We start from the raw sequence: 14,090 nt of genomic DNA on the forward strand, positions 1-14,090 counted from the left end.
AAGGAACAGATCATTCAAATTCGAAACTGTTCCAGAGAACAGATGTGACCAGCTTCCAAACTCTTTCCGACCAAATTAACACAACCCTGATATCAAATCCTGACAAAACACAAAAAAGAACTACAGAACTACAGATCAATCTCACTGTTGATTAGTGAGAACCAAAAATTCTAAATGAATGCTAGCCAATAAAATTCAGCAAAACGTTAACTTTCAATTTCACAATTACAGAGATGGTTCAGTTGGATAGTAGGAAACCTACTGAGATAATTTGTCACATAAATAAAACAAAGGAGAAAAAAAAATCACAGGGTAACCACTACAGATGTCAAAAGGGAATTGACAAAATCCAGCATCCAATAAATGAGTAATAGATTACACCCCAATTTTAAAAGACTGAAAACCAAAGCTCACATTATACTTAATAATAAAACACTACATACATCTCTATTTAAGTCAGATACAAGACAGGGATTCCCAAGAGCATAAACACTGGTAGAAATATTGCCAATAAGACAAAAGTATCAGTAATGCAAAAGATGACTGCCTACTAGGAAAACCCAAGAGAATCAACTGAAGAAGTATTAGAATAAACAAGAGAACTCCATTAAGTGGCCAGATTACCAAACTGACATGTATATATCAACATCTTTCCTATATTAAAACAATAGTCAATTAGGTAATGAAATAGAATACTCATCTCTAATAGCAATGATAAACCCATTAATACATCCAGAAACAAACTTAATAAAAAGGGTGTATTACCTATATAAAGAAAACTATAGTATGCCTCTGAGCAACATAAGACTCCATGAAAAGACAAACCTTGTATGTACAGGATAAGACAACTTGGAAAGCCACAAAACTGTTAGAATGTCAAAATCCCCCTTAAATGGTTTATAAAATGCAATATAATCCCAATCAAATCCCAAGACTTTTGTTTGATTTTTAGGAATCTGAAAAACAGTCCTAAAGTTTATCTGAAACAGAGGTTCTCAACCCCGGCTGCCATGAAAATCATCTGAGGAACTATAAACTATATCAATGCTCATGCCATGCCCCAGAGATTCTAACTTAATTGGTCTGCAGTAGGGATGAGGCACCACATTAAAAAAAAAAAACCAGGTAATTTTGATGCACAGACAGGGTTGAGAACCATACATCTAGAAGAGTATCTTATAAGGACAGCAAAGAAAATACTGGATTCTTGAAAAGGAGTGAAAGGCAACTGGCTCCATATGTTAAAATTCATTACACAGGGCTTCCCTGGTGGTGCAGTGGTTGAGAGTCTGCCTACCGATGCAGGGGACACGGGTTTGTGCCCCGGTCTGGGAAGATCCCACATGCCGCGGAGCGGCTGGGCCCGTGAGCCATGGCCGCTAAGCCTGCGTGTCCGGAGCTTGTGCTCCGCAAGGGGAGAGGCCACAACAGTGAGAGGCCCGCGTACCACACACACACACACAAAAAAAACTCAGAACTATCATATTGTAAACTTATGTGGCCATTCTCCTGGTAAAACAGACTTTAGCAAATAAAAAAGGGGGAGAAACTTTCACTCATTAAAAGACTTTAGCTGTTTCTTTTAATTATAATATTTTCAGTCAAAAAATTGAACCATTTCATATTTTTAAATTATTATGCTTGATTTTGCTTCTCCCATCCTGCTTTATGCTTTGTTTCTATTTTTTTTGTCTTTAGACTTTAGCTTTTAATATACAAAGAATATAAAGAATACAAACCAACAAGAATAAATGGGAAACCATGCAACAGAAAAGTTGACAGAGAATACAAGCAACAGCAAAATACAAATGCCCATGAATTTATGGAAAGACATTCTGCCTAAGAGACAATCTGCCTAAGAGAATGGCAAATCAGTAAAAGAATAGTATCAGTGTTGGTGAGAATTTGGGGCACAGGGACTTATTCACTTTGATGAGGGTGTAATTTGCATAATGTTTTTGGAGAGGATCTGGCAATATCTATGCTTATTAAAAATGTCAATATCCTTTAATCCAGAAACTTCACCCCCAAGAATTCATCCAGCTGTTACACTCAGCTGTACAAAGATATATATACAAGTCAAAAATTGTGATAGCAAAAAAAAAAAAAAAAAAAAAAATTGTGATAGCAGCAAAACACTGGAAACAATCTAAATGTACAGATACTGGGGCACTAGTCCTATAAATTAAGATATAGCCAAATCAGGGACTTCCCTGGTGGTGCAGTGGTTAAGAATCCACCTGCCAATGCAAGGACACAGGTTTGAGCCCTGGTCCGGGAAGATCCCACATGCCACGGAGCAACTAAGCAAGCTGTGCACAACTATTGAGCCTGAGCTCTAGAGCCTGCGAGCCACAACTACTCAGCCCGCGCGCCTAGAGCCCGTGCTCTGCAACAAGAGAAGCCACCGCAATGAGAAGCCCGTGCACTGCAATGAAGAACAGCCCCTGCTCGCCGCAACTAGAGGAAGCCCATGCGCGGCAACGAAGACCCAATGCAGCCAAAAATAAATAAATAAATACATTTATTAGAAAGAAAAAAAAAAGATATAGCCAAATCAGGGACTACTACCGTACCATAGCTAGTAAGAAGGACTGAGAGCTCTATCTAACATGGAACAACTTCCAACTTATGTTGTTCAGGGGTGGAAAGGAGGTGTATGTCTACATTTATACATGGTGGGGGTTGGGGGGGAGACAGAGAGAGAGACAGATGTTATACCATACTACTCTTCATGTTTAGAAGAGATAGCTACACACACACACGCATGCGCACACACACACACACCCTTTCTATACCTCTATATATACAGACCACCTCTGGCAGGATAGATAAGAAACAGTAGTTGCCTTTGGTGAGAGAATTTGGGAGAACGAAGGGTCAAAAATTAAGGGAGACTACCTTTTCAGTTCTTATCCTTAGTGCTATTTTTTAAAAATTTGGCTGTTAGCTGTTAAACCATGTGCATGATTTCTTCTAAAAACAAAACGTTTAACAAAGCCTTTGACCCAGTAACGTCACTTTTCAGAATTTATCCCATGATGCATGTGGATATGCCTACACAAGGATATATTCACTGCAGCACTGTTTGTACTAATGAAAAGTCAGAAACAATCCAAATGTTCATCATCAGAGGAGTACATAAATTATGGTGCATCACAAAATGCAATACCTTGCTATCAGTAGAAAAAAAGGAAAAATCTGCACACACAGCATGGAAAGGCATCCAGGGTATATAGTTATGTAAAACAGCAAGGTGCTTATGTACTGGGTTGGCCAAAAGGTTTGTTCAGTTTTTTCCTTTTTTTCCCTGTAAGATGGCTCTAGTAGTGCTTAATTGTCTTTAACTTCATTTGAAACAATTTTGTTAGACTGTATTGTAAAAGCTGTCATGTCAGCGTGCATTTAAAAAAAAAAACATTAAAATTGGTGAATTTTTGTGTAGCCATTTTAATACTGAGGATGAAAGGAAAAAAGCAAAATTTTTGGCATATTATGCTTTATTATTTCAAGAAAGGTAAAAGCGCAACTGAAACGCAAAAAAAGATTTGTGCATTGTATGGAGAAGGTGCTGTGACTTGATAGAATGTGTCAAACGTGGTTTGCAAAGTTTCATGCTGGAGATTTCTAACTGGATGATGCTCCAGAGTTGGGTAGACCAGCTGAAGTTGATAGCGATCAAATCGAGACTGAGAACAATCAACGTTATATACCACACGGGAGATAGCTGACACACTCAAAATATCCAAATCAAGTGCTGCAAATCATTTGCACCAGCTTGGTTACGTTAATCGCTTTGATGTTTGGGTTCCGCATAAGTTAAGCAAAAAAAACCTTCTTGATCATATTTCTGCATGTGATTCTCTACTGAGACATAACAAAAACGTTTCGTTTTTAGAACAAATTGTGGCGGGCAATGAAAAGTGGATACTGTACAATGATATAGAACGGAAGAGATCATGGGGCAAGCGAAATGAACCACCACCAACCACACCAAAGACTGGTCTTCGTCCAAAGAAGGTGATGTTGGGTATATCTCCCTTGGGATTGGGAGTCCTCTATTATGAGCTCCTCTGGAAAACGAAACGATTAATTCCAACAAGTGCTGCTCCCAATTAGACCAACTGAAAGCAGCACTCGACAAAAAGTGTCCAGAATTAGTCAACAGAAAACGCATAATCTTCCATCGAGATACCACAAGACCACATGTTTCTTTGATGACCAGGCAAAAACTATTACAGCTTGGCTGGGAAGTTCTGATTCATCTGCTGTATTCACCAGACATTGCACCTTTGGATTTCCATTTATTTCGGTCTTTACTAAGTTCTCTTAACGGAAAAAATTTCAATTCCCTGGAAGACTGTAAAAGGCACCTGGAACAGTTCTTTGCTCAAAAAAAAGTTTTTGAAGATGGAATTATGAAGTTCCCTGAAAAATGGCAGAAATGGCAGAAATGGCACAAAACGGTGAATACGTTGTTCAATAAAGTTCTTGGTGAAAATGAAAAATGTGCCTTTTATTTTTACTTTAACACTGAAGGAACTTTTTGGCCAACCCAATAGTTTGGTTCCATTTCATACAAAAAAGAATCTGTGTTAATACATCTGTATAGACAGAAGTGGTTATCTGTAAGGAGAGAGGGGTTGCTCTTTTTTTACTATTTAAATTATTTTATAGGACATCTGCATTTCCTTTGTAACAATAATTTTTAAAACAAAATTACCTTTGTAAAAATGTTTCTTTTCCCGAGTGCATTTTAAAATCTTATTCCGCTTAAAATGAACTTGTCTCTTACACCTACTATCTGTCCACCACTGTTAGTTCTTTTGTCCCAACCAAAGGCCATGACAATCTTTCAAAAATGCCAGTTCCCACTCCTCCTTCGCCATCAGCCTCTTTAGGGTACCTACAGGGGACAGAGATGGCTGCCCGCAAAGCACTAACGTGGCTCACTTTCCACATAGTGAACACTAGCTAAGTGTCATTTGAAAGAAAGATCACTCTGTACAAAGGAATGAAAAAGTTGGCAGAGGAACATGGAGTGAAGGAGACATTATCAGCAAAGCCCAGACTATAGGAAACCCCCAGAACAAAAAAATAAACGAGCAAAACAACTAGATTCTCCTACAGATACGTTGTAAGACTCCTAGAGATTAATAAATTCTTAAGAGCCATATCAACTGAATAAAATATAGGTTATTCAGAGCTGGGGGGAAAAAGTCTGTAATAACAAATCATGACATACGCAACCATTGGAAATTTGAATATTCAGTGGACATTGATGACATGAGGAAATCATTTATTTACATGTGAGAGTGGCACTGTGCTCAGGTATGCCAAGTCTAACTTCTAGGAATATATATATACATTCTATCAATGGCTCTCCAAGTGTGGTGGAGGGACTCAGTTCCTTCCAGGGGTCAAAACTATTTTCATATAATACTAAGACATTATTTGCCTTTTTTGCTCTCATTCCCTTACAAGAACACAGAGGAGTTTTCCAGAGGCTCTGTGACATGTGATATCACTATACTTAACGGCTAATGGAATGTGTGCTTGTGTTTTAAAATTCTGTTTTAGTATCTAATGTGGCTAATATGGACAGATATATCCACGTTTTATCCACTTGGGCCCCTCAATAATTTTTTTTTCCCTCAATAATTTTTAAGATTACTTAAGAGTCCTATGTCTACTTTTGCATGTGACTTAAATTCTCCAAAATAGTTTTTCGTAACTGGGCAGCGTGGACAAGAGTGATGAGTCAATTAGGAAGGAACAAACATCAATCTATCCATGAACCCTAAGCCCACAGAAATCTTTTCTCAACCCAACTCCGAAAGGCACATTCACACACAGACCCCTCTTCAAATGCCAGGGACAACTAAAAATTAAGTTCATATTCCCCCTTAATAACATTTCAAAAGAGATAAATGCAATTTTAACGTTTGGAATTACTTCACCTTTACTTAAGTGAAAAAAAATTCCTCCTTACCTAAGCCAGTCACAGGGTTCACAGCTGTCACCTAATGCTCGCATCAACCTTGTGGGGAAACTGTGCTCTACTGTGATCTCTCCCTTTCCCTTATTTGGGACTAATCAAATCCAAAGAACAGCCCAAACTGTTTTACTGTTCTGGAATCTGCTGTACCAAATACTGCCTGAAACAGGTGCACTGGTGGCTGTAGCTGAGAAGACTTTTCTCAGTGCATCTCGGTGTTTGGCGCTCCAGTGGGATCAGCCCGCCCTCTTTCCCTTGTCAGCTCTCGCTTTCCCAGTGGTCTCCTATCTACCCTGGCATCTGCCTTCCCTTTCTCCACATTCAGTTCCTACGCTACACACCAGTTGCAAGGCCTTTCCCTGGAGCAGAGGTCTCAACCCCGCACAGGCGTCACACCATCTGGAGTCGGTAGCTTTGCACTTCTAACAAGCTCCCAGGTGATGCTGATGCTGCTGGTTTGGGGACCCCACTTTGAAAACCTGAGTTTCCTCTGGGACCCGAGGCCCCATGCTGCCCCCTGGCTCTGCCATGTTATCTCTTCCCTGTTAACCACGGCAGGTAGCTGACCAGCTTGGAACCTAGCTTCTTTGTTGGTAAAACGGAGACTGTGACAAAAGACACTTCACCAGTTGGTTGAAAAAAGGGAAGGGCATGAAGAGTAACGACTTGTTTGGCTGCGTGAAGTGAAGGTAAAGAGCCTTTACCGGATTCACTGCTGCAACAAAAAGCTGATTCCCAGCAGAAGCTGCCTCTTTCAACCATGTGGTTCTATTTCCACACATTCTCCTCAGAGGCTGAAAACTGGTTATCAGTCCAAACTCATTCCCTAAGTTTCAACTGTCTGACATGCAAGCTAGCCTATCGCTGGCTTCTTCAACAATTCCCACTTTAAAGGCATGGGGCAGAGATCTGTATCCTGGAAAGAAGGGCACTAAATACCAAATCTGTCTCTTCCATGTGGGAGGGGCAGGAGGAAAGCCTAAAGGAGGACAGGAATGTGACCCTGGTTAATAGGAAGAATTCAAAGCACTGAAGCTCACTTACCTTGCTCATGCCTCCGGCTTGCGCTGTGTTCAGTCCTGCATGACCGGCCATTTGAGGTGAAACTTGAGTTAACGTCTCAGCCAGCACGCTGCTCGCGGCCCCCTGCATGGCCGGAGTAGCGTATGGCATTCCAGCTCCCCTTCCTCTGCCAGCAGCCCCAAGAGATCCATTCATGACTTGCGCCTGCCCTTGCTGGGCCGGGTTCATTAAACTATGGCCAGAGTTACTATTGAGGAGGCCTGGGTGGGTCTGGTTAAAATTAGCATTCATGCAGATACCAGGTCCTGTCTGTGACGTGGCAGGGCTGCTGGTCACCAGCCCCACTTGCTTTTGTGCTTGAGGATTCAGTGCTTGGGAAGCAGGGGGAGTGGGCCCAGAGGTGCTGGCTGCCTGTTTGGGAAGGCTGGGGGCTGAAGAATCTCCCTGGTTCAGAGGGCTCTTGCCCATGGCACCCAGACTGGCCATGTTTGCACTGTTCGGCTGCCCCTGGGCCTGGCCTCCAAGGCCTTGTTGCACGGGGCTGCTGGAGCTCACATTTCCTATTCCTGGGTTGATACTAGAGCTGCTGCCTCCTCGCAGAAGCTCTGACAGTTGTTTATGTTTGGAAGCAGCATCTGGAACAAGGTTCCCACTGTTTAAAAGGCCTAATTCTCCTCCATTGGGGATCAGCTCATCGGGAAGATCATTTTCCAAGTCAAACAATGATCCAAAATCTAGAAATTAAACAGAAACGGAAATGAGAAACTAAGCAACCATAAGAGCTCTCCAACTGTCATATGTTACTATGATCTTAACCTAAAGGGGCGTTTAACATGGAACACTAGCACGTCTTAACAGTAACATCAAAATGATCTGAAAGTTCATTTGGGAAAATAAAACAGGAAGAATATTTTTCAAATTCTGAAGAAGGGAAAGTTAAACAGAGATAAGAGGAAGGCTATCTAAAATGATAGATTTTATCATATATTCTAAAACAATAATAGTGCAGTATATGGCAAATGCAGATATACAAATTAAAGGAAAACAATGGAAATTTAATTAGTTCACTGAATTATGATGTTAAAATGCTTTATAAGAACGTATGTGTGTAAAATAGTAATTGGGCATCAGGTAAGACGAATAGTAATTTGAGGAAATTAAAGTCTAGCCTTAAGTGATTACATATTTAAAAGGTAAATTATCAAAAAACCCCAACCTTAACAGAAAATGAGATTTCTCAGAGTGCTGAAGCTACAGGAAATGAAAATAAAGACATATATAGAAACTAAAAATAATTGAAAGTAAAAGAAAATAGGAGCTTAAAAAATACTTGAATTATACAGAAAGGGTTAAGGGTCAATTTTACAGAAAGATTCTAAACACACTGAATCCCAAGAATAAATGCACAACGGATATAGCAGGTAAATATCACAAAGGAAGATAAAAAACAGTAAACAAAATAGACCATCCTTCCTAGTAATCAAGCATGAAAATGAAAGCAACTCCTTTTTTCCAGTCCCTCTCAAAGTAACACTTCTCTAATGTGGCCTATATATGTCATCTCTAGTTCCTCACTGACCAGGCACTGTCCAACCCACAACAATCTGGCTATACATGCAAGTATAAACGACAAGATATGTACAAGTACATTCATCATAGAATTACCTGTAACATCAAAACAAATGCAAACAATACCCAGAGGTAGTTTAACTTAGTGGTTATTACAACTCTAGACCCATACTGCCACCATTTGAATGCCAGCTCTGCTTCTTGCTCCCCACTTACTAGCTGTGTGACCTTGGTTAAGTTAGAGTTTCTGTGCCTCAGTTTCCCTATCTAGAAACTGGGAGTGATAATGGCTACTACACCTCATAGGGCTGTTGTGAGGACTAAATGAATTAATAAATGTAAAGCACTTAAACAGTGCCTGTGGATGCTAAGTGTTCAGAAAGTATTAGCTATTATTATTACTGTTATCCAATAACAGAGGTTTGATAAATTGCTGTATAATACTATAAACCACTATACATCTATTAAAATAATTATGAAGACTGTACAAATACAGGAAAATGTATGTTATGTAAAAACATGCAAATGGAAATTGTACACAAAATAGCACACAGAGTAAGATTAGAACTAAAGTACGTGCGTGTAGGCAGTAGCTGGAAAGTAATATGCCAAAAATAGAGTCGTAATGGTAAAATGGTGGGGTGATGTGCCCATGTGGCTTTTAAAAAAATTTTTAAAAGCCACTCCCCCTCCCACCACCCACTTTTAGAAAACTGAAAATCTTTTTCTCCATGGCGCAAACCCTTCTGACTGCTTCCCCCAACAACCTCCTCGGCTGGCTGGCCAGGATGTTCCTTTTAGGAAGGGCAACACCTTCTCAGGCAAGGAGCAAGAACCGCCACAATCACCTTCCCCTTCCAGGTGACACAATCCCAGCTAAGGGAACTGAAGGCAAGTCAGCCAAGACAGTTCTGGAAAAGGTTTTCCTTCCTACTGGTAAGGGATGCTCAGAAAAAGATCTCTCTTTTCCTCACTGGATTTCATCATGCGACTGTGGCAACCCTCTTCAACCAGGAGAGGAGACACTGTTCAAACACTAAGGATGGGGCTTCCCTGGTGGCGCAGTGGTTGAGAGTCCGCCTGCCGATGCAGGGGACACGTGTTCGTGCCCCGGTCTGGAAAGATCCCACATGCCGCGGAGCGGCTGGGCCCATGAGCCATGGCCACTGAGCCTGCGCGTCCGGAGCCTGTGCTCCGCAACGGGAGAGGCCACAACAGTGAGAGGCCCGCGTACCGCAAACAAAAACAAAAACAAACACTAAGGAGGGCTGCAGAAAAAATACAAGCACCTGGGTTCATGAAGCCATCTCTAGGCTAAATTATCCAACTCTGGAAGCCTCTTCATCTTCAGACTTCTCGTTATGAGAGAAAATACATTTCCTATCATTTAAGCCATTCTAGTTGGAGTTTAAAGGTAACTTGCAGCTGAAGGCATCTTATCTCCATCACTTCTGTGAAGTTCAAACTCCTTCACACAGCACATCAGTAGGTGGCCCCTGCCCACTTTCCAGCCCTTCTTTCCCAGGCACCTCCTACCTTCCAGCCACAATACCGTGAGCCAGCACATGTATTAGCAACCTTTCTTCTGGGTGCACTCTCTCTCAGTCTAGAAAACCCCACGTCCAGCCCTCCCTCAGATTAAACAGTGACTATGAAGACTTTCTGTAGGCTGCCCCTGCAGAACTGACCAGTTCCTTTTCAGCCTCCTGAGTTCTCTGTACCTACATGCCTCATAAACCACCTCAAACACATACTCATTTCTTCCTGCCTGACTGTAAGGGACTAGATACTCCTTGCAAGTGGATATACACATACTCTGTTTTGTAGAACCTGTGAGAGTAGCTGCAGACACCATGAGCCCTTCCTCCCAAGTACTTTATTTTGTGCCTCCTAAGAACACCCTTTACACAGCACAGTACATTTATAAAATTCAGGATATTTAACCTTGATACAACACTTAATATACTGATTGCCCTTACTCAGATCTGGCCAGTTGTTTTCCAAAACGCCCTTTATCACACTTATTTTTCCTGATCCAAAATCTGATTCTGGATCCCAGCGCACTTAGTTGTCATGTCTTGGTCTTCTCCTTTACTCTAGAAAGGTTCCTCACACTTTGTCTTTCGTAACTCTGAGATTTCTGAGGAGGGTAGGTCAGTTGTTTTGTAGAATGCCCCTCAATTTGGGGTTGCTTCCTCACGATTACAGGACACTCAACTATGAAGAGACAACAGGACTCGACTCCTGGATACAGCAGACACCTCTGAGAGAACCACTGACCAGGGCGTGCTGCTAGCAACAACCCAGCTCCTGTGTTTCCAGGTGGCTTTGTGGGTTCCATTCCACAGCTTTTATGCTATTGTACTGTCCTGAACCTGGAGATTCCCTAAGGTCTCCAGACACAAAGACCACATGAAATAAGGTAAGAACAAATGAAAACAACACTCCAACATAACTAACATTTCTGTTTGTTGCCTTCTAGGTTCTGTCCACATGTACACACATTTTTACTCAGTAATCTCATAAAAAAAAAGAAATCAGTGACCTCCCTGGTGGCGCAGCGGTTAAGAATCCACCTGCCAATGCAGAGGACGCGCGTTTGAGCCCTGGTCTGGTAAGATCCCACATGCCATGGAGCAACTGAGCCTGTGCGTCACAACTACTGAGCCTGCACTCTAGAGCCCACGTGCCACAACTACTGAAGCCCGTGTGCCTAGAGTCTGTGCTCTGCAACAAGAAAAGCCACCACAACGAGAAGCCCGCACACCACAATGAAGAGTAGTCTCCGCTCACTGCAACTAGAGAAAAGCCCATGAGCAGCAACAAAGACCCAACACAGCCAAAAATTAATTAATTAAAAAAAAAAGAAATCAATGTATGTGTGTGTTTAATGTAATGCTTCTTAATCTATGAACGTGAAAATGAAACTCATTTAAACTAGAAAATGGAAGCCGTTATGATAGAGATCACGTTTCCTCCCTATCTGCTGGGGAGGAAATTAGGTGTCAAGCACTATAAACCAGAAGAAGGGACTGGGCTACTAATATTGTACATGTAAAGCTTGGAACAACCTGCTGACGCTCCCCTGACTGACTCTCTTCCAAGACTGCCAAAGCACTTTTCCTAGGAGAGGGCAGACAGGCCAGGACAAGAGCAGGTAAATGCAGAAGAACATGGTCTCTAGTCCAGTGTAGGAATTGGAATTGGAAATGGAAATGCAAAAACAACACTTGCAAGTGGAACACAGGAGTTCAAATCCTGTCTGAATCAATTAGCCCTGTGTCTTTGGGCAAACTGCTTAATCTCCGTGCCTTAATTCCCTCAACTGTAAAACAGGGACAATGGTACCCCAGGGCTACACGACGAAAGCAGGAAAGGAGTGCTCTGTGCCACAGATACTGGTTATTTTATTCTATCCTGCACAAAAACTTTCTTACCTTTAAAAATGCACCCAGCGTGCTGCCATTCTCAAATTGACTGATTTTCTTTAATGGTTTAGTCTTGTTCTAGTCCAAATGCACATGCACCTTTTACGGCTGTAGCAGGCATTATGTCTGCTTGTGTTCGCTTTTGGTTTTGGTTTTTATTGGTCTGCCACAATTTGTCCACCTTAACTACTTTTTCTCATCCTGCTTCAGTCCAAGCACATCTCACAGCTGTTTGGGCTCAGAAAGGGTTGACAAATTCTGCTATGTCCTCACCTGTGCAGTCCAAACACGTATGAACCTGTCTACAACCACATATATGACGTATAGCTTTTTTAACAGACAAAGCGGTTGTGTAGGGCTTGAGGAAGGCACATCCATACCATCACCATCACCATCATACCCACACCATCACCCTTTTCTCACCATTACTTTCTCCTGTTCTCTAGTTCAAAACAAAACATTGATAAAAGAGAGCGAAGCAGGAAAGCCAGGCTGTTGCAACATAACACAGCTGTGCTTTCTACACACCAAGTGTCCCAACACACAGGTTGGGTAATACCAATCTGAATCATCGGAAGTTCCTAAAATTCAAGATAGAGCGCCACCACTTCCAATCCCAGATAAATTCCTTTCTTTCCACCAAGTCACTGGGGGACGGACCAAGGAGAGAGCAAAGCTGAGGCTGAACGAGATTCGAGGACACCCCACTTTCCAGGGGTTCACCTTTAGCAGAAGACGAGCTCTGTCACACAGCGAACAGCAGACAGCCTGTCACACTGCCACCGCTGGGAACAGGAACTCTCTCTCTTCGGGGGCTTGCTGGTTGCATCCAGGAACTTGAGATAGAACATACACATTTGGGGGAGTCACCCTCCAGTCACCAGCTCCCTGAGGAACCACAAATGACTCTTCTTGGTTTGAAGGCACTTGGGGCGGGGGCGGGGCTGAACCTCTTCCCTCCCCTGGTCTCTGCCAGGTCTCACAGAGACCTGCCCAAGAGCCCCTTTCAATTAAGCTGACCTGAGAAAAGAAGTTACGAGCTCCCCAGTCTCTATCACACTGAGGTGAGGATGGGGTGCCCACAGCAGCAGCTTACGAAGGAGAAAGTCAACCAAACTTGGCCCGCCTCAGGAACGGAAGGTCTTCATCACGTGCGACCACGAGGGACCTTTCCCTCCTAGACCACACGCAGAGACCTTGGTCCAGGGGATGGTCACACCACACACTGACAGACATGCTGCAAGACCCATTCTTATGCATCACGATCAGAAGTCAGCATTTCACCTTAAACAAGGAATGAACTACTATCAAGCAGGCTGAAAAAAGCTTTTCATTTTACAAAATCAAATACCAGGCAAGTGACTGACTCAATCTGTCCAGCCAATAACATCCGAAAACAGTTCTGTTTGAAAGACTTGTTTCAAATGCAACAGCTAAACAAACCATCTAGAAAACACATCTTCCCTCAGGTTTTCTAAATTCTCCTCTTTCTGTCATAATACCTTATTTTCTCTTTTGAATTGCATTTGGAGCCCCAAATTCTCTGTATTGGCAGAACTGATTTTTCTCCCAAAATGTGTACAAACCAGTTTATCACACCTGGTATTGGCCGGAAGTATGAACTTTCCACACTCTACAGACATAATGAATGAGTCTTAAAATCATATGATCAACTTCTTGTTACAACTCACAAGGCTGTAAGTACCTTGAAAGCAGGGATCCTGTCTACCCAGCACCTGCCATACAATGCTTAGCATATAGAAGGCCCTCAACAAACATCTGCATGCTGAATGAGAGAATGAATTACAGAGAAGAGTGCCAGTTACAGATGATACACAATATCAATTTTAACAAGTTACTTGCCTAGCCAAAGATATCAGGTAGTAATCTTAGCATCTATTACTAGTTTCCTAAAATAGAAACAAAGAACAAAATTCAACAATGAACTTTCTTGAAATGTTACATTGTTCTACTCATCCTTCTCCTTACACCTCTTTCCTGCTGCCTCTATCTTCCAGAAAACCAGCCAAGTCTATTTCACTCTCTGGCTACACCTCAGCATCAATGACCCT

General features: G+C 42.0%; 1 protein-coding gene across 5 annotated transcripts in view; it reads right to left on the bottom strand.

Moving 5' to 3' along the window:
* CREBBP (CREB binding protein) overlaps nucleotides 1-14,090 on the bottom strand; it is a 131,595-nt gene that overhangs the window by 99,691 nt on the left and 17,814 nt on the right. For all 5 annotated transcript variants that reach the window (XM_033428929.2, XM_033428928.2, XM_033428930.2 and 2 more), the window contains exon 2: nucleotides 7,043-7,755. In XM_033428929.2, coding sequence (XP_033284820.1) covers nucleotides 7,043-7,755 — 713 coding nt within the window. The remainder of the gene's footprint in view (nucleotides 1-7,042; nucleotides 7,756-14,090) is intronic.

This window comes from Orcinus orca, chromosome 16 (genome assembly GCF_937001465.1).
Source record: "Orcinus orca chromosome 16, mOrcOrc1.1, whole genome shotgun sequence".
Classification (NCBI taxonomy): Eukaryota; Metazoa; Chordata; class Mammalia; order Artiodactyla; family Delphinidae; genus Orcinus; species Orcinus orca.